At 33.8% G+C, this 20,681-nt stretch overlaps 2 protein-coding genes across 3 annotated transcripts; one reads left to right on the forward strand and one right to left on the reverse strand.

The window, feature by feature from the left end:
• Positions 1–519: 519 nt before the first annotated feature.
• LOC133677473 (kinesin-like protein KIN-7K, chloroplastic) lies at positions 520–11,393 on the forward strand. 2 transcript variants are annotated; one of them, XM_062099553.1, is made up of 24 exons: positions 520–827; positions 1,005–1,294; positions 1,377–1,474; positions 2,207–2,296; positions 2,393–2,445; positions 2,815–2,880; positions 2,968–3,021; positions 3,168–3,227; positions 4,410–4,488; positions 4,946–5,013; positions 5,911–5,973; positions 6,176–6,280; positions 6,859–6,963; positions 7,100–7,207; positions 7,287–7,433; positions 7,724–7,906; positions 8,129–8,284; positions 8,478–8,702; positions 8,802–8,942; positions 9,030–9,155; positions 9,241–9,291; positions 9,647–9,694; positions 9,793–9,996; positions 10,541–11,393. In XM_062099553.1, the coding sequence occupies exons 2-24, from the start codon at positions 1,038–1,040 to the stop codon at positions 11,108–11,110; spliced, it is 3,057 nt and encodes a 1,018-aa protein (XP_061955537.1). In that variant the 5' UTR covers positions 520–827; positions 1,005–1,037; the 3' UTR covers positions 11,111–11,393. The 2 variants fall into 2 exon arrangements, with proteins under 2 accessions (XP_061955537.1, XP_061955538.1); XM_062099554.1 differs by lacking the exon at positions 520–827 and having other exon boundaries at positions 889–1,294.
• A 3,049-nt stretch (positions 11,394–14,442) lies between these two features.
• LOC133677475 (uncharacterized) lies at positions 14,443–15,415 on the reverse strand. Its single transcript, XM_062099555.1, has one exon. It carries the CDS (start codon positions 15,264–15,266, stop codon positions 14,682–14,684), a length of 585 nt encoding a protein of 194 aa, XP_061955539.1. The 5' UTR covers positions 15,267–15,415; the 3' UTR covers positions 14,443–14,681.
• Between the last annotated feature and the right edge of the window lie 5,266 nt (positions 15,416–20,681).

Consider the following 20,681-nt stretch of genomic DNA (forward strand, 5'->3'; position numbering starts at 1 on the left):
CTGTGACTCATCTTGTTTCCTCGGCAACTCTGTCTCCCTCCCGTTGTCTCAGAAGTATTTTAGAAAAATAAATAAATAAATAAATAAATAAAAACCTTACTTTCTTCTTTTCTTTTTTATTATATTTGTAAAATTACGGTATATGTAAATTCTTTCTTTCGGCTGCCAATCCTTCGCTCTTTTACTTTCTACTTTTCTCTTTTTATATATAACAAAATAAATAACTTAAAGAGAATTAATCATGCTCAAGAGATTGTTCTTTCGCTACGACTAACCAATAAAATAGATATATTTTGTCAGAAAAATTTATTTAAAATATATCTTGTAAATAATTTTTAAATATTTTTTTTATTAAAAAAAATTACACTATCTCGAAATAAGGTTATTGCATTTCCTTTCTGACTTTAATGGTGAGCGAATTAGTCCTCAGATTACCTGTAACCTCCTTTTCAAAAGTTAAGATTTAAAAAAACCAAAAAGGATATAAAATGCAATCAAGCCTTAGATTGAGGCATCGTCCTCGCTTTCAAGGCAAGAAAAAATAGAAAGCAGAAATACCTAAAAAAAAAAAAAAGAAACAGCAGTGAAAAGAAAGGAAAAAGGGTCTATTATCCACGTTTCTCTCTCTCTCTCTCTCCCCGACTGATGATTGGTGATTATGATGATGTCCTTCTTTCTCAATCTTTAGCTTCCCTCTCCCCCTCTCTAACAATCCAAAACGACCACTTCTCGTTCTCTCTCTCTCTCTCTCTCTGTATTTATTTATTTATTTTCTTTTATTATTCTACAATGCTGCAGCTGCTGCTGCTCCTCTAATTTTTTAAAAGGTAATAATTTCTTACTCTCCTTTTATTTTTCTTATACAGTAATGCTATTAATATTTTTTTCTCAGCAACCAAACAGACCTGCCTCTCTGTCATTTTCTTTCCTCTCCACATTTTCTCACCTTCCAAACATAATTTTTCAAGTTTTTCTTTTCCTTTTGTTTCCTCTTGTTGTTACAGTTAATTGGAGGACTGGCTTCGGATTAATTAACAATGGCGACCACACAGGGATCAAAATCAAGAAGATCAAATATAATCAATAATTCAAAGAAAGCAGCAGCGAATTCACCGTCGACATCAACAACATCATCTTCTAAGCAATTTCTAGAGACTTCAATTGACGGTCAAAGCTCGCCTGCATCCTCCTCAGCACTAAGCAAACCACAGTATTTTTACTCTGAAAGTGCTAATTTAGATACTGAAAGATCCAAAGAAAATGTAACTGTCACTGTCCGGTTTCGGCCTCTAAGGTTCGTGCATTTTTTGTAAAGTTTTATTTTCATTTTATTGAAAATAAGTAATGCTTGTTTTTGCTATTTTTTTGGTGTTTAGCCCTAGGGAAATTAGGCAAGGAGAAGAGATTGCGTGGTATGCAGATGGAGAAACTATCGTGCGTAATGAATATAATCCGTCTATCGCGTATGCTTATGGTAAGTTGTTAAGATTTCTTTGAATGTATGTAATTTGTTTGGATGGACAGGAGAGTTAGTTTTGATTGATTGAATTGGAATGGCATTGGTAGTGTAAGCTTGATGCATTTAGGGATTAGTTTATGCGTCGATAGGTAGTTGGAAGTTAAGTTAGAATGTGGTCGAGAACTTGTATGTTTTTTATTGAATTGATTGAGAGGTGTCTTTTATGGTAATTTTGAAGAAATTAAACCATATAATGGATTATTGGTGCAATGAGTTTAATTGGAACTGAAATTGCAATGTTGTCCGAAGTCCATGGCCGCAGGGTAATCAATTCAAAGGTTATATGTTTTGAGTCATTTGTTTGTGAAACTCTGAATGATATTTCCGTAGTTGTTGCATCATGGTGGTGAATGTGAGAACACATTGTAGATGGACTAGCTTTGTGTTTCAATTTTGATAACTGATCTATCGAAGGCTTTATTGGTACAATGAAGACATTGTTGTTCAGACTATATGGTTATATACTTCTTTTGAGTTTCTAGGAGGATTCTATTCCTCTCAAGTCTCATGCCAGAAACATTACCAAAATCAGAAAGCAAAAAATGTAGGGATTTTTGCTACCCAGGATTAGTTAATAAGCAATTAGTCTCTTCATTTTTTCCCCTTTCGGGATAATAGCCAAATGAACCTTGTTTATATAACACATATTCATTTTATTTTTGTCTATTTACTTTCCCATGCTTTTAGATCGGGTATTCGGTCCTACAACTACAACACGCCATGTATATGATGTTGCTGCTCAGCATGTTGTCAATGGTGCTATGGAAGGGATAAATGGTAAACAAAATAGATATCCCTCTGCTAAGGAACTTCGATTTCTTCATTCCTTTTATGTTTACAATATTTTACCTTTGTTTTTGCATGCTCTTACAGGCACCATTTTTGCTTATGGAGTGACAAGCAGTGGGAAAACCCATACCATGCATGTGAGATTTTACTACCTGAGATACCTTTTTGTTTTACTCTTACGATGCATACAAGGTGCATGCAAAATTAAATAGAAATGTCATATATTCCTAATATCTACACACACACATGTATGCATGTATGAATTCAAGGGTGCATATTTCCATGCCTTAAATCTCATAGTATCATTCTTGGATTTCTGCGAGGAAAAAAAGAACAAACTATAAATCGTTCCCTGCTTACAACTCATGTGATATAAAATGAAAATGCCATATTTTCCTTGGCCTGTATATTTTTGGTTGTTGTCTGTGCAATTGAGGTGGATTATTCATGGACTGCTTACTAATTTTAAAACAAAATGCTTACATTGATCCATATAACAATGGCAGGGGGATCAAAGGTCGCCTGGAATCATACCATTAGCAGTGAAGGATGCTTTTGGTATCATTCAAGAGGTACTTTACAATGAATTTGACCTCCCTATATGACTCTATTTGATCCTAGTTTGAATGCAAGCAATTTAACATTTCTCTTTGCTTTAGACTCCAAACCGAGAGTTCCTTCTCCGTGTTTCATACTTGGAGATCTATAATGAGGTCAGCCGCTTCCCATTCTCTCTAGCTACTGTCTTTATAATACTGCGATAAATCTGCCTTATTCTTACCTTTTATTGTTGGATATGAGCTAGCTCCACTGATGCTCCGTTTAAAACTTCTCTATTATTTGGTGTTCTTCATTTCAGGTTGTTAATGACTTGTTGAATCCAGCAGGACAAAATTTAAGAATAAGAGAAGATGCTCAGGTACTTGCTTACCAACTCCATATTATGTTTTTCTATGCTACCTTCCACACTGATACTATCATGCTCATGGCAACAACTTTTACAGTTGTTTTAATACCAGAATACAATTAACTATTTGCAGTTGCTTGCCCTACTGCAACTTGCTAGAGTATTTGTTTAACAACTTTGAGTTTTTCGCACATTAAATATAAATATATCAATAAATGCTTGACAATCATCAAGCCTGAAAGCCAAGCAAAGAGGGCCAACAACCATCCAGTATATGTAGTTTTCCCAAAGTTTGGGCATCTTAGTCTTCTCATACCCTTCTATAGTTTATACAACAACATAACCTTACTTTTGGGGCACTTCTATGACTTGACAATCATGTAGTCAAGTAGTCTGCACAAATGCCATTGACATCGTTGCTATAGTTGGCATGGTATTTCAGCTTTTAATGCTTCATTTTCTAGTCTGGATGACATTAAGTTAAGTGGAACAAGTTTTGGCCTGTGTTCGAACATTTAATGATTGCACAAAAGGCTCCACATGGTGACACCATTCCCTCAACTGTTACCTATAAATTATGAGACCATATCAATGTAGAGATGGGCACCATGTCCTGCGAAATTATGAAGAGCAGTTCAAAGAGGGCCTCAGATGAATCTAGGTTCTCGTGATGATGGTTTGCCACGTTAAATCAATATCGAGCTGATGTCAATGAAGAAAAAGTTGTGAGGGCAGTATTTATTTAATAATGAAAATGATGGCAAGACCCACCTCTCTACTACCGAGGCACAACATCAAGTGATAATTCACCTGTGACTGGGAGCTCCCTCTATCATACAATAAATTGTGCAAGGTCTTGGAATATGCATGCATCTTATGGTGCAAGCTGCTAGCCTGCTTGTTTCCTTAGGTGGAATGGGCTGTTGCTGGGTGTCTATTACACTTTTGCTACTGTGGGTTTTCAGTTTGCTGTTTCATTATTTATATCAGTTCACACTCTTGGTTAAGGAATGGGATTTTGAAGCATCTGGTGTTATATGGAGTACTTTGTCTTTGCATCATCAGAGGCAACTCTATCTGTGCTTGCATGGGGCAGTTGATTACTAATGGATATGGCCAGCTAATTACTCATAAATGTCAGTTTTAGCTGTTGGAAAGAAGCATCTTTTAATTTATTTTGATTCTTGCCTGTAGGGAACCTTTGTCGAGGGAATAAAAGAAGAAGTTGTATTATCCCCTGCTCATGCCCTCTCCCTTATAGCAGCTGGAGAAGGTAACTCTCAAGTCACATCATATGCAGTAAGCGCATGATGATTCCAAGAACAAAATAATTGTGTTACCAAAACTAATTTAACCCAAAATCTGAAGTTTTTGGAGGAAAAAAAACTATATAAATTAGAATCTAATTGGCGTATAACCCTTTAAATTGAATCATTTATGCAAGTAATGAGCCGACATCTATGGAAAATTCTATATTGTATCCTTCAAAAATTGACATGCATTACTTATACTGGTAGAACTGTGAAGGTTAATGCAGTAGGTAATTTTGTTGAAAGTTGACCGGTAGAAAAGGTTACAAATTGGTGAACTTGTTTGTCTTACCGCAGATGCTACTTGATTCCCTCCCTCCCTCCCTCCCTCCCTTTATGTTTAGCAAAACTGCAATGTCTATTTCCATGACATCACAATTCTTTCTGCAGTTTCTTATTGGGATTTTTCTTTTGACACAGAGCACAGACATGTTGGGTCTACAAACTTTAACTTACTCAGCAGCAGGAGCCATACAATATTTACACTGGTATTCCACTATCTTCATGCAGCTCTAGTTGATTGTTGCATTTCATATGCTCTTCCTTTAAGATAATTCTAAGCTTTCCAAGTTTCTTATATTACATTGCATTTGCAAGTGGCTTTTATAGTTCTAGCATACATCTAACCAACTTGCACATGCATATTCATCAACCTGCGTGCTAAACTTATTCATTTTCCTGAAATATTTGAAGATTCACTTATCCACATCTTTTCACCACCTGCCCTCTCGGTGGTCAATATCCAGTCTTTCTGGCAGTTTCGGAATTATGCCTTTGAGTGCAGATAAAAAATCAATGAAAAAGATGAAAAATAAAAAATAAAATCTGTATCTTCTTCGAGATTTCTCAAAGGCACTCCTGAAGCAATGTTAACGATTCTTTCTTATAAATCTCCATATACTCTGAGCTGCCCTATATTGAAACCTGTTGTTGCTGGTACCTTCCCCTTCTATAACTGAGCTTGGGGAAGGAAGAGATAAAGATTTCTAATTTAATAATTCATGCATTCCTTGTCTGCTTAAATTTCATTATTTGTAACATGTCATCATCAAAATGTAATTTGGTTCTTTCCTATCAAGGTCCACAACCTGATTCATGACTTTTTTTTATGCATGAATGTTTCAGCCTTAAGAGTATGTTTTAAGGTCATGATTATTCATTCCATATTTGGCATTACCTTCCAAAATGGAAGATGCCTTATGGGGTATAGTTGAATGCTACTCCTCTTTCAATCTTGTCACAACTTTAAGTATTGCAAGAAATCATTTTCAACCCTGTTTTGGAATAATACATTTAATCAACTAGCGATGATTTGGTCATTTATATATCCATCTCATTGGGTTTTATCCTTTTCCATTAACTGTTTCCAACTATTCTAAATGCAGATAATAGAGAGTAGCCTGTATGGTGAAAATAGCAAAGGAGAGGCTGTAAATTTGTCCCAGCTGGTAATTCCTAAGGCGTATATCTAGAATTGATGTCAAAAGACTTGTTGGTTGCCTTTTTAAGTTTGTCACTGGATTTTTTCTCGTTTCTTGAATTACAACAGCTCTTTCTTCCCCTTGATTTACTATGATTAGTGATTTTGCTTGCTATGTTTGATGTCAATAAATTCTTTTTAACTTTTCAATATTGTACTTATACCTGCAGAACCTCATCGATCTGGCAGGTTCTGAAAGCTCGAAGGCTGAAACTACTGGTTTGAGACGGAAAGAAGGATCCTATATTAATAAAAGTTTGCTGACACTTGGAACAGTGAGGCCTTTTAGACCTTTATTATTCATCTGTGCAACAATAGCTGACCACATTCTACATGATATATAATCTTAAAACTATCCTGAGCCAGGAACATGATAGAAAAGGAGAAACCAGTATGACTGGGTTACCTCAAGATTGATTGATTTGTTTTAGCTATCTTTTCATGCTTCTAGGTCCATGTGCTTTTAGAGATTTGATATCATAATTTGATATTTATGCTCTTTAAATGTGCCAAGATCTGAATGCATTCTATCCTTCTTTTCCTCTCTCTTTGTCCTTCCCACATGTACATGTACATGCACACCTTGATTGTACGTAAATATGTTCTAATTTTAGAATATCGGGTTTTCACTATCAGCTGCCCCATCATGTTGGCAAGATATTGTGCTTAATGGAAACCATCAATTTGGTGCCCGTTATTTAGAATTAAATGAACTATGACTTTTATGCCATTATAATTCCTCATGAAAAGATGCTATATGCTTCATTTGATAGTCCCAAATAATTTTCAATCATAAACGATTAAATTGTATGGATAAACTTACCTTGGAATGTGTAATTTGTGACTTGCATAGGTTATATCGAAGTTGACAGATGGGAGAGCCACTCATATTCCATACAGGGACTCGAAATTGACAAGGCTTCTTCAGTCTTCATTAAGTGGTCATGGGCGTGTATCAGTAAGTGCTTGATAAATTTTGGTAAAAGAAAGCACTTGTCTTTTTTTATAATGTGTGGTACTCACACCATTGTGCTTCAGAACAGTTGTTGCTTGCATTTAAGAGACCCATTTTTCATTCCTGTCTGAATATACAGCTCATTTGCACTGTCACTCCCTCATCAAGTAACTTGGAAGAGACACACAATACTTTAAAATTTGCCCACCGTGCAAAGCACATTGAGATTCAAGCAGCACAGAACAAGGTAGTTTTCCCTAGATTGTATGCATTCATTCAAACAATCTCGTTTGCCAACATTTGAAATAATGTTTAATAATTCACAGATTATTGATGAGAAATCGCTTATCAAGAAGTACCAAAATGAGATACGCTGTTTAAAGGAAGAGTTGGAACAATTGAAAAGGGGTATTGTGACAGTTCCTCAATTGAATGACATGGTAGAAGATGACATTGTCCTCCTCAAGCAGAAGGTACTTCATAGAGAGTTCTACCATCACATGAACATTCTTTCTTAATTTTATAAGATATTCAAAAGATAACTAGAAGATTTAATTTATGTCATGTTTGATATGAATGTTAGTTTATTGTAGTCCTTTTCTCAGTGCAACATTATCATTTGTTGTTTTTGTTTTTCTCCTTACTTTTTCATCTTGTTTCCCAATGTTGGGCATGAAATAGTTGATGCATAATGGTCTGATACATTTAGTCTATTTAACTAGCATTATGATACAATTTCCTTGATTGGATTTTAAATATAAAGCTAGAAGATGGTCAAGTGAAACTGCAATCAAGATTGGAACAAGAAGAGGAAGCTAAAGCAGCTCTATTGAGCAGAATACAGCGGTTGACAAAGTTAATTTTGGTGTCCACAAAAGCTTCACATCCATCAAGGATCTCTCACCGCCCAGGTCCAAGGAGGAGACATTCCTTTGGCGAAGAAGAGGTACGAAGAGCAAATTTGTTTCATTTCATTTGTATTTCAATCCATTTTTCTTTTGGATTATGACTTAATTCTTGTATAAAATGTTGGATAATGGCTTTTATTTCTACTATTTCCTATTCTGGAACTCTTAAGGGGTAGAGTGAGCCTCTGTATACCAGGGTTTTACCCCCATTTTTTGCACTTGCTTTCATCCGATTGTGGTTGTTTATGTGTAATTTGCAGCTTGCATACCTACCGTACAAGAGGCGGGACTTGATATTGGATGATGAAAACATTGACTCGTATGTTTCTCTAGAAGGGAATACTGAAAGTGTAGATGAGACACTGAAAGAGAAGAAAACTCGAAAGCATGGGTTGCTGAACTGGTTAAAGCTACGGGTATGCATAGCTAAAAGATTTTTATGCATGTTTTACTTGAGTTTAACTGGTTCTCTTGTAGAACTAGTTAAACTTGTCATTATAATGAGTGATCCTTAATTGATTGGAAGTGCTCTCCTTCTGTTAAATTCAGCTCTAGTACATTTGAATTCAATTTTCTTTTATCTCAAAAATATTTATCGCCCTTGATTAGAAACGAGATAATGGGTTGGGAATGAGCACCAGTGACAAATCAAGTGGAATTAAATCTAATGGTGCACCTTCAACACATCAAGCAGAAAATTGCAATTATCATACAGAATCCAGACTTTCACATCCTTTGCTTACAGAAAGCTCTCCATCAGCTGATCTTCTATCTGAGGTCAGGCAGGATAGAGAGGTTCCTGAGGACAATTTCCTTGGGCAAGAAACTCCTTCGGTATGCTAATGGTCCTTTCATTTACTTGTGTTATCTTTCTGGTTGGGGATGCTTTATGGTGGTCTGCATGCTTAATTTTCATGCTTTCCTTATTTTTAGACTAGCATACAAACAAGTGATCAGATTGATCTTCTAAGGGAGCAGCAGAAAATTTTATCTGGAGAGGTGGCACTCCATTCAAGTGCTTTGAAGCGATTATCTGAGGAGGCTTCAAGGAATCCCCAGAAGGAACAGATTCAGGTATTTTGCTGTTTCTATACCTCCTTTCATTATTATTTGCTCTTGACGAACTGAGAAATTTCACTTTGTCGTACTTTTGCATTCAAGTTGGAGATGAAGAAGTTGAGTGACGAAATCAAGGTGAAGAATGCACAAATAGCTTTGTTGGAAAAGCAAATTGCTGATTCCATCATGGCCTCTCACAACAATATGGATAACTTGGAAGCATCACAAGTAAGTTTAGTTCCTTTAGTAGCACAAACTCCTCATGTATGGCTGCAAGTCCACCTTTAAGCTTTTTGTCCTTGTGTGCTTGCAGACGATTGCTGAACTGACAGCGCAGTTGAATGAGAAGTCATTTGAACTTGAGGTGATCTACCTATACAGTTTGACCTGAGAAAAATTGTATTAGCTCGGCACTGCATATAAAAACATGTTTGATAACCAATTGACAAAATCATTTGAGCTTGTTTGTTAAGACTAATTGGAAAACTTTTCATCCTCCATCTTAAGTTCATTTGCATGACAAATTGGAGTCATCAATGAAAACAGTACACATTGTAGTCATGGGTCAGTTCCTAAGTTGTGTGAGCTTATTTAATAATGGTACTATTTTTTTATTTTATTTTATTTTTTGTCAATTATCCATACTTGTGGTCTTCTTTTGGGCATCTGATTTTATTAATCTGGTCTGATGATTGTTGTGTTGCTGTTTACCATTTCAGGTTAAAGCAGCAGATAATCGTATAATTCAAGAGCAGCTCAATGAAAAGGTCAAAAAGTTGACAATTATATAGATATATAACTTTCACTGTCTTGCAAGTTGTGTTATCAGTTTATGGCCGGCTGTAACTTGATATTGCGTCTCCAGATCTGTGAATGTGAAGGATTGCAGGAAACAGTAGTCTCTTTGAAGCAGCAGCTCTCAGATGCACTGGAGTCGAAAAAGCTTAGCCCTCTAGCAAGTTACTCTCAACGAATTTCCGAACTAAAAATTTTTCATGCACAGCATCATGGGGACAGGGAAACTGCAGCATCAAAAGATAGAAATGAAGATTTGCTTCTACAAGCACAGGTTTGTATTTAAACCTTTTGGCACCCCAATCAAGTGTTATTTTGATTGCTAAAGCATTATTTCCTTTTATCATGCTTCCCCACCTAGAAAGAACTTAAGAAAGGAAAATTGTATTCTAAATTCCGGTGCTAAATTTTCTGATAATACCATTGAAATGTCAACAAGTTTCTCATGCCTTACGAAACCAAAATAGAACCTTGTAGACCTTGAGGATCACCGTCTCTAGGAAACTATGTATCGAGCATAGCATGTAGCCTAGCAGATGAAAGCGAGGTTTGTTGTTCTATTGAAGCTAAAGAAATTATTTGCATGAAGAAATGTATTCTTCTGCCATTTGTACTTATGGTGGATTGTCCAGAAAAATAAGCTTTTGGCAAATTGCAGACATATAGTTGGAAAATTCTATGCCTGGCTTTTTGTATCTCTTCATACTTTGTTTTTATTAGTGGCAAATTTCACAGCATAATTTCCATTATTTGATGCCTTGGAAGTTTCATTTCTCATACTAGTACAATGAGTTGAATCATTGCTTTTCCTTGATCAGACCACTGAGATAGAAGAACTGAAGCAAAAAGCTGCTGCACTAACAGAATCAAAAGAGCAGTTAGAAACTCAGAACCAAAAATTGGCTGAGGAGAGTTCATATGCCAAAGGGCTAGCCTCAGCTGCTGCTGTTGAGCTCAAGGCATTATCAGAAGAAGTTGCCAAGCTCATGAATCATAATGAGAGATTAACTGCTGAGTTGACAGCATTGAAGAACTCGCCCACTCAGCGGAGAACTGGCAGTACTGTCCGCAATGGCCGAAGAGACAATCACATGAAACGCCAAGACCAAGTTGGGGCAGCCTCGGAACTCAAGAGAGAGTTCGCCGTGAGTCGAGAAAGAGAACTTCAATACGAAGCTGCCCTTATCGAGAAGGATCAAAGAGAGACTGAACTTCAAAGGAAAGTCGAGGAATCCAAACAAAGAGAATCCTATCTGGAAAATGAACTTGCCAACATGTGGGTTCTCGTTGCAAAGCTGAAGAAATCCCGAGGAGCTGAGATGGACCAAGGAGCTGAAATGGATGGCTCTGAGACAACAAGAGTTGTCTCGGACGGTTTTGGAATCTGAATTTTAACAAAGAGTGACGATTTAAGGCTGTTGAGTGAGTCACAGAACAGTCTTCAAGTAGTCGGCTTGAGAGTCTAGCGTGTAGAGAATTGTGTTGTGCATAGCTCATTCCAAGTTAGGAGTGTTTGTGTATTTGAAATGATGTTTTTAATGGTACTTGAAATACGTTGATCTAAATTTGAGCCTGTCCTTTTAATATTCTGTTAATATTTGTATGAACTAATAACTGTGGTTGGTTCAGGTGGATCCACTTGTGAATGCTATATCAGGCAAAGTTTGTGTGTGTGTGTGTGTGTGTGTGTGTGTGTGTGTAATTGAACTGTTAAAAAAGATTAAAACTAAGTGACCCAGTGAAGAATAATTTGAGAATTAAAGTCAAAAGAACGCAAGCGCACAACAAATAAGATGATTTAAAAGAGAAAGGGAACATGAGATGGACATCAGAATTTTATATTAGTTCTCTCCAGGTTGCCCCTCGGAGGGAGTATTACTACATTCTTACAAATCTTTGTATCAACAGTCAAATATTCTCAAGCACTTAAAATCATTTGAGGGACTGCCACCCATCGCCATAATAATGAATAGAGTTTCTAAATAAATAAAAAACCATGATCCACTTTTAAAGAATTCTCTGTATTGGTTGAGATCCTTCCTTTGACTTCGAGCTATAAAAGAAATGGATTTCTTAAACTTGAAAGATGTTTAGAAATACTCTAACCCTTTACCTTTGTCATATATTCCATAAACGGTTATTTAAAGTTTTTAGCTGGTGATCCAGATTGTTTCCCTCTCGACGATGAAGCTTATCTCCATCGTTTCACTGGCCGACGTTGACAATCTGTGAAACCAAATCTTGATCACTTCACGATCAAGCTTACCCCTGTTAAAAAATTTAGATTATTCAAGATCACTTCACGATCAAGATTTGGTTTTGTCCTAACTTTTTTATTTTTTTACATGCCTCTTTATCATTTTGCTTTCCATGCTTTTCCATTTTATTTTGTTTTTGTTTTTTAGTGTGTGAGTGTGATTTTAGTAAAAGTTTATTGAAGAAACTTTTCAAGCTAAAAAAAAACTAGCAAGAGATATATATTTTGTTTATGATTAGGAAGGGAAAAAAAGAAAGTCATTCTTCATTTCAAACACTCTCAACCGACATGATTTGTTTAGGCTTTCCAGAGAATTTATTGATGTGAATCTATAACTTTTGAACTTTCTATGAATTATTGTTCATAGCAATCGTTATATGTAGGAGCAAGATAAATGGTCCAGTATTCCTGTTTTTCATTAAAATTAAATTTTTTTTATTTAATTTGATTTTTTTTAGTGTTTTTAGCTTGTTTTGATATTCTAATATCAAAATTAATTTTTTTAAAAAAAATATTATTTTAATATTTTTAAAAATAAAAAACACTTTAAAAAACAATTATTGATGCACTCTTTAGTCACATGATTATAAACCTTATGGCCTTAGATCAAGCACTAAACAAATTTCAAGTTCAACAAAATAAAGAATTAATCCGATTATATTCAATTAATCTAATCAATATCTATTCCAGTTAAATGTTGACTTTGAAAAAAAAAAAACAAAATCACTTGGAACCTATCCTAAAAACAATTATCAACCCACTAAGACCAGCATATGCTTAAGGGGTTAATCCATGACCCAACAACCCAGATCCTTGGCTGGTCAGCCACCTAGCCGGCTTTAGGGGCTATGGTCCTCGAGTCAATGCTACACACAAACCTTTTTGCCCTCACAAGCCTCGGTGAATTTTCAATTGAAAAGCATCCTACACCAAAATACTAAACATATTCAATTGAAAAACACCCTACACCAAAATACCAAACATACAAGATGCAGTTCTGATTCTCAATCACTTCGTGCATTGGACTGTGTCTGTTCAGCCATTACGAAATGCTTCTGTCCTGCCTTCAGAAGACTATATAGTAATCAGTAATCTTCAAAAGTGGAAAGTCCTGTGGTAATAGAGTTGATCGGAACAGAAGTATCTGAATGCCATGCACAATGCCAACTACTAACCAGAAAATCCTGGAGCAAAGCCTTGCATAAACTTTCTCCCGGCTATGCGAAATCATTTTCCAATAAAGATTAAAAGGCGTGGGAGAAGTTTTACAAAATATGGACTTTAAGCATCCAGAACCACAAGGGAACCACACCAACTCGTTAGTTCCATTGCAAATTTGCAAGAAAACTTATAAAGATGCACCTCCTATACAGCATGGAATCTGTAAATTCAGAGCAGTGAAAATGTTTGAAACATCATTTGAATTAGAATGGATATGTTTAAGAACACATTTAAAGATAGAATGGCTTAAAAAGGACACTTTTATTCCTCCACTCGACTCCCCTCAATGTCCCTTAACAAGTGTCATCCCCATGCTATCTAACTTGATGTGTATTTGGTAATGCGGTACATAGTGTTTTTCAAATGTACTTTTCAATTGAAAAAAAGCATCAAAATAATTTCTTTATTTTTGACATCAGCACATCGAAATCATTGAAAAACACCTTAAAAATTTGTTTTTTCAGGTGAAAAGCAGGTTGCACGCATTACCAAACACACCTTCAAACCACATCATACAGATACCACAGATGCATTTTAAGCCACAAAACAATCTTTCTGATCTTGGAAACCAAGAAAGGGTAATCTATAATGAAAAATAAATAGGGATGCACAACTTTCATAAATCAGTAAAATCAACTTCAGATTTGAACCTCATCCTACCAGTTAAATCACAGAAAAACTAAAGGTAAAGCTAGGCTTCTTCTAAACCACTAAATTTTAACTTTCAAGTAATCAATAATCCGCATTAATTTTACCATTGAAGATCTGTCCTTGAATCTTAATCACTACATATAGCTGTTCAATTCAGAATGTTAAACCAAGAACAACAATAAGCACCTAAAATTCTTGGTTTCCATTAGTAGTCTAAGCTTTCAACAACTCTTTGCTTGATAAACGGAGAAATATATAAATGGCACATCCAAGCTCTACATAAATGATCTTAAATATTTGCATGACTAACATACTTTTATCAGATAATAAATAAAAGCCTAAAAGGCACTACATTTATGGCAAGCAAAAATAAATCATCGCAAGGGGGTAACTTTGTATGTTAATTTGTTAAATGAATTAAGATTCTAATTATTAAACAAAATTTAGCTATACAAATTACAATCTCACTGTAACATACAACGCAATCAAAACAATTGAAAATCTTCTAGTTCATAAAATAAAATAAAAACATAAATCATGATAAGTAAACAATTTCCATCAACAATAAAAACATCACATAATCAAGATAACTGAGCAGATAAATCTAATTTATTAGACTAATAATCAACGGTTGACTTCAATCCAACCATAATTAAACGGCGATAGATCATAATTTCAGTCAAGTTCTAAGAACCCATTATCAAATTATTATCCAACAACAACAATAATAACTTCTCATTCGAAGAGAATCGTAGAATTCATAATCTAAATCGAAAAAAAAAACTAAAAATCCATCAAATTAAACAAAAACAAACCCGAAGATGGATGAATCAATTGGTCTTGGGATCAGGAAGGGGGAGAAAACCAGCACCAGGAGCAGAACCACGAGGCGGAGAAAACCCAAGAAACTTCTGCAAATTAGTACGAATACTGATGGAACACAAGAAATACAAGAAAGCCATGGAGCAGTCGGTGGAATCAGTCCCAGGTAACCCTCTATGACTCATCTTCATAACAAGAGTGATAGGCTGAAAGGGCAATTTGGCAACAGCTTTACCTTCAAAGAGCGAATTCAAAAGCCCAAAAACAACGATCAAAACTAAAGCAACGACAGCCCCAGATTTGAATTTGAAAAGGGACAAGTCACGGCTTGATTCTTTCAAAGAAGATTCGACACGGTCGATTTTCTTGGTTTTGGATTTCTTGGTGGTGATTTTAGCGGTATCGGTTTTCATGGTTTCGAGTTTTTTAGAGGCTTTGTCGATGGAGGATTTGAGAGATTTGTAAGAGTTTGTTCGGTAAATAAGGATCCATGAAATGGTTTCGCAGATAATTGCAGTGCAGATTGAGATTCCGACAACTGTTAGGCTGTCTGAGTATTTCGATGAGGAGAGGAAGAACTGCGGGGTAGCCATTGAGATTCTCGAGAGTCAGAGAGATGGCTTGTTCTTGATGGATGGAGGAGTTCGATTCGTGTTGCGTGTGATTTTGACTTAAGGCGGTGTTTGGTGTCCTGTTAAGTGGGGGATTTTTGGGTGGTAATTTCCAACTACAAATCCTTCTTTATTTCAGAAACAGCCAACTCCAACTATAGTCTTCTGCTCAGGAGTCTAGTCAACTATTCGTGAATTACACCCCCCTCATTATTTTATCTGGAATTCACCTCCAATTTATTAATATTATTTTTTTTAACAAAACACATTTAAATATAGTATGAAAAAATATTTTGAGCTGGTTATGTAACATGAAAAATAAAGTTACTATACATATAATTAAATAAATGATTATTAAATATCTCACATTGATTATAAATATAAATAAATAAATAAAATTTTCATATGTTGCATGTGTCCATTGAGATAGTTATGTGTGAGAGGGGTAAGAATATATAAAAAAAAAGTTGCCGTATAGTTTTAGAATAACTACAAATTCTAACTGGTTTTTTAAAGATTTTGAATAAAAAACTAAACTCAATTCTCCCTTCTTTCTTCTTTAACAGAGTGTCATTAAACTAAACAATTAATGATCTAAAAATTTTATTAAACTCGTTTTAATATAATCCATTTTATTTATAATTTTAACTTATTTTTTTCTAAATACCATGAGAAAAATCTTTAAGGATATTTTTGTGAATACACCATATGACATTTCTAATGAATACTTTTGCACAAATCTAGGTAATTAGTGTGCTTCAATTCATGCTTAGATGAAGCACAATTTGTTTTAAAAAAAATTAGGGCTTACAATCCTAAAAAACTTAAATTAAACGAGAAAAAGTAAACTCAATCAAGTTGTAATACAAAATCAAATACAAATTAATAAAGAGTCATTAATAATTCAGTGATTCATATCTAAATAACTTTCGAACAATCTAAAATTAGCTATCAAATTAGCTTCCTAAAATACTTGTTGTACTTTAACCTCTCACTATCTTGCTAACAATTTTATAGCCTTTGCTATTACCATATGGTTTGCATAAATTTTCATAGTTTTTTTTTTGTTATAAAATCTATAACAAGAATAGAATTTGACTCCAAAATTAACTTACTATTACTCAACACCCATGCAAGTTCTAACCTAATAATTATCACTCACAGTTTAACTTTGATCAATGAACAAATTTCGATATCGATAACAAAACTAGTAATTCAAGTTCTAAAAATATCCTGAAAAAGTTCTTCTAACATTACTCGGGTCACTTTTGCTACAACCATCCTTATTTAATTTTGTCCACTCCAACTAGGAATATTTCTAGTCAACCATATAAACTTGTTTACTTTTATTTGAATGACCAACTATAGTCTCATTAGTATTCTTGATATTTACCATAAAACACTTGATAGCATTTAATGGGTTAGAATCAAATATAGCTTCCTTGTTAAAATTCTCAAGTTCCTCCATTTCCATATATATCATATAATAATCCCAAACCATATAGTAATCTCAAACAATATTGCCCATAGAACTTCTTCTTTGTTGTATTCACTAGATGACATTATTTATTAACCACTGGTTTAAATATACATTGAAGAACTTTAACATATCATTACACTTGACTAACATCTTTCATACCATATGAGCAAAATAACAATCTCTCAATACTTACATTGTCCATTTTCAATTGACAATGATGACAATTAGGATCTTCAGTCAGGTTTCTACGTACTCAATTCTCGTTTGTTAATAAGCTATTATGTGCAACAGTCCATATAAATATCTTAATATGTTGTAGCCCATTCCATTTCCAAATTAGTTTTCAAATTGGCTTTATAGAGTGTTTTTGTTCAATGTCTCCACTTGGACAACATAAGCAGACAAAATAGAAAATATATCATTAGAAGAATTGTGCCAAAAGCTGAATCACTTTTCATTATATTAGTTGAAGGGGGATAGCTAGCCATAACCATTACCACCTGCATTAGAATTAAATGAGCAAACTCCTCCCACCTCCATTAATTAGTAATGGAAACCATCTCAACAACAGTCGTGTTTAATATCTCTTTCGATATCTCTTGCAAAACATGATTGATTAATGGTCCAAATCCTTCCAACCATTTATCCTTCCAAAACCAAATATCTGCTCCATTACCAATAGACCAATTCACGACATCAATAACTTAAGGCTAAACTTTACATATTATTTTCCATAGTAGGGAGTCTCCACCTTTAGCTTGAATATTAGGAATGCAAACATTCAACTTGATATATTTTCCTTGTAAAACACTCAACCTAAAGACTAGTGTTATTATGTATAATGCCCCCACCCTAACTTTATAATACAGGTCTTATTCATCGAATGCATTTTTTTAAGGCCTATAGATCTCCCTTCAATTTAGGTTGATATATCACATTCTAATTAATAAGGTGAACTTTATTACCTCCTTTATTATCCACCCATATAAACCTTCGGTATATTTTCTCAATCTCCATACATATTGATTTTGGAATAAGAAAGGATTGCGTTGGATATAGAGGAATCATTAGAAGGATTGATTTACAAAGTGTAATTTTTCCCGCCAATGATAAATTATTAGCTTTCTAGCTAGCCAACTTCTAATGCATATTCTCTAATAAGTAGTTATATATTTGTTTGGTAATCCTATGATGTAATAAAGGTACCACCAAATACTTTCCAAGTTCCTCAGTAATAGAAAACACAATCATTTAGCTTAATGTTTTTGCCACTATGTGAGATATTTTTAGATAAAATATTTTTGTTTTGTCAACATTCACCTTCTATCTCAAAGCATCGTAAAACAAATTCAAGCAGTGCATAACTTGCTTCATTTGGTTCTAATTAGCTTCAACAAAAAATAGTATGTTATCTGTAAAGCATAAATGAGACAGATGAAGTCCTTTCTTGTTTACCTTAAAAGGACTTCATACACCTAATTCAACCACGTGACAATTGAGTCAGGATAACCTTTGTAGACACAAAACAAAAATATATAGAGAGATGATATCACATTGATGAATACCTCTCAAATGTGTGAAACTAGAAGAAAGATTATCATTCCATAAAACACTTAAATTAGTTGTCTCAATATAATGCATCATTAGATTCACTAACTAAATTGAGAAACCCGCATCCATCAGCGTGTCTCTAATGAAATCCCACCTTAGTCTATCACAAGCTTTCTCCAAATCTACTTTAATAACCATAATGCCTTTTCTCCCTTTCATATCTCGCATAGAATAAAAAACCTCGTGAGCCACAACTATGTTATCTCTAATCCAACGACCCAGGACAAAACTACTCTAATATTTATTGACTATTTTTTGCATTAAAGATTTAATATGATTCACTAGAAGCTTAGTCAAAATATTGAAATTAACATTACACAAACCAATTGGCCAGAACTAGTGTAAATACTTTAGTTTATACATCTTTAGGATCAAAACAAAATAAGAATGATTGATCCCAGCCACTCTAATTTTGTCTTCGACCACTTCCTTGATAAACTTGCAAACTATAAAACCCATTATGTTCCATTGAGACTGATAAAAATAAGATTGGTACCTATTCGGGTCGGGGGTTTTAAACAATTTCATATAAAACAACGTTTTTTTCACTTCATCATATATCACTGATGGAAGAAGTTGATTCATGCTTTCATGATCTATAGCTGGGAAAGCTCTTTTTAATATGAATACCTGAATTGTATCTTTCTCGTTATAGAATAACTTATGATAAAAATTAATTACCAAACATTTAAGAGTCTATTCATCCCACACACACCGGTTATTAACATCTTTTAGAGCTTTAATCTTGTTCTTTTACCGCCTAATAATAGTTTTAGTATGGAACTATGATGAATTTTTATCATCAAAAGTAATCTAATGGCATCTTGAGTTATGATATTAATAAATTTTCTTTTGAGATAAAATTTTATTATATTCCTTTGTTAACTCCTTTTTTTCCAACATGATTAAAAATTAATTTTTACCACTAGCTAAGACCTTTAAAATCCCTCCTAGTTTAGCCAACACCTTTTTTTCTACGAAGGAAGATGTTGCCGAAGACTTTTTTTTTTCAATTTGAAAACTTTCATGTCATGCTCTTCAGTAAAGATAACATATCTTTATCCTTTTCTGGTTGTCTTGGATTAATTTTGTAAAATTCGCATGATGAAGCATAATTAAAGCACATCACATATGAAATGTACAAATGGGTACAAATGGGTTTTTCAGTGACAATGCTATCTCAATGGAAAACTTATAGTCAAAACAATTGCTCATAGGTTTATTTTTCTTTTTTATAGATGAATTACTCATCAATTTAACATGAATTAAAAAAAATTGACAGAGGCATTAAAATTTTGCAACTAATTTTTTTGCAAAATTACATTTTTAGTTGTTTTTTCTAAATCAATGAAATAACAATTTTTTAATTATATTATAGTTATAAAATATAATTATTAGGCATTTTATGTAGCAGTTTACATTAACTACAAGTTTTTTTTTCAATTTTATTCTCAATTTGTTTTTCAATTACAACCTTTTATAACCAAATTAATGATCAATTTATTAAACCATTTTAGAAAAAGATAAAATTCAACAAAAAAAAAACAAAGTGTAAAATAAGAAGAATCTAAAACTCGAACAAAAAAGTTATGTTTAATCCACCTACTTTTCTTTTTCTACCTCTACAATCCCTTTAGTTTTTGAATTTTAATTTTGGTTTCAAAATTTTATCTTATTAATACTTCAATTATGTGTTTAAGAGAGGAAAATGAAAATTATCGGATAACTACGAAGGAGAGAGAAAGTTATATGTTGGCCACTTTCTAGCAATAAAAAGACCAAAATTGTTGTCAAAGGGTTCCATTCGACAATGGAGTCCTATTGAGTTTTTCAAAAACTTCATCTTCTTGGAGAATTTAGATAAGAGGTTGAAAGAGTTCTTATTTATCTGGTTTGATTTTGTATTTTTAGATCATTTTGAAGGATTTCTTTTTATAAATTGGTTTCTTTTAAAAGATGTTTTTCTGGTGAAAATGGATTAAAAAATAATTTTTTAGGTAAAAAAACAACCCCTCGATTTTTCAAGAAGGAATTTGGAGCAATAGGTGATGTGTTATTTATCGTGGTAGATGACGTGTTATATGTTGTATAGACCCAGATGCCTAGGCTTTTTTTTAAGGCCTAGCCCTACTCGTTTTTTTTTGTTTTTTTTCTCTAATTTTTTTTTCAATTTCATCATTAAATATTAGTTTTTTGTTGATTTTTTTCTAATGACTTTTTTTCAATTATATTATTTGACATTTGAAATTTGAATTGAGCTTTATAATTTGTTTCAGTTTACTTTTTATAAGTTTGTCATGGTTTCA

Source organism: Populus nigra, chromosome 17, assembly GCF_951802175.1.
Source record: "Populus nigra chromosome 17, ddPopNigr1.1, whole genome shotgun sequence".
Classification (NCBI taxonomy): domain Eukaryota; kingdom Viridiplantae; phylum Streptophyta; class Magnoliopsida; order Malpighiales; family Salicaceae; genus Populus; species Populus nigra.

What these genes read in the sequence shown, in the direction of transcription:
- LOC133677473 (XM_062099553.1), top strand. Translation starts at nt 1,038, where the DNA reads ATGGCGACCACACAGGGATCAAAATCAAGAAGATCAAATATAATCAAT. An exon ending in TTCAAGCAGCACAGAACAAG is followed by an intron (nt 7,208 to 7,286) that starts GTAGTTTTCCCT and finishes AATAATTCACAG; the next exon opens with ATTATTGATGAGAAATCGCT. An exon ending in ATAACTTGGAAGCATCACAA is followed by an intron (nt 9,156 to 9,240) that starts GTAAGTTTAGTT and finishes GTGTGCTTGCAG; the next exon opens with ACGATTGCTGAACTGACAGC.
- LOC133677475 (XM_062099555.1), bottom strand. Translation starts at nt 15,266, where the DNA reads ATGGCTACCCCGCAGTTCTTCCTCTCCTCATCGAAATACTCAGACAGC.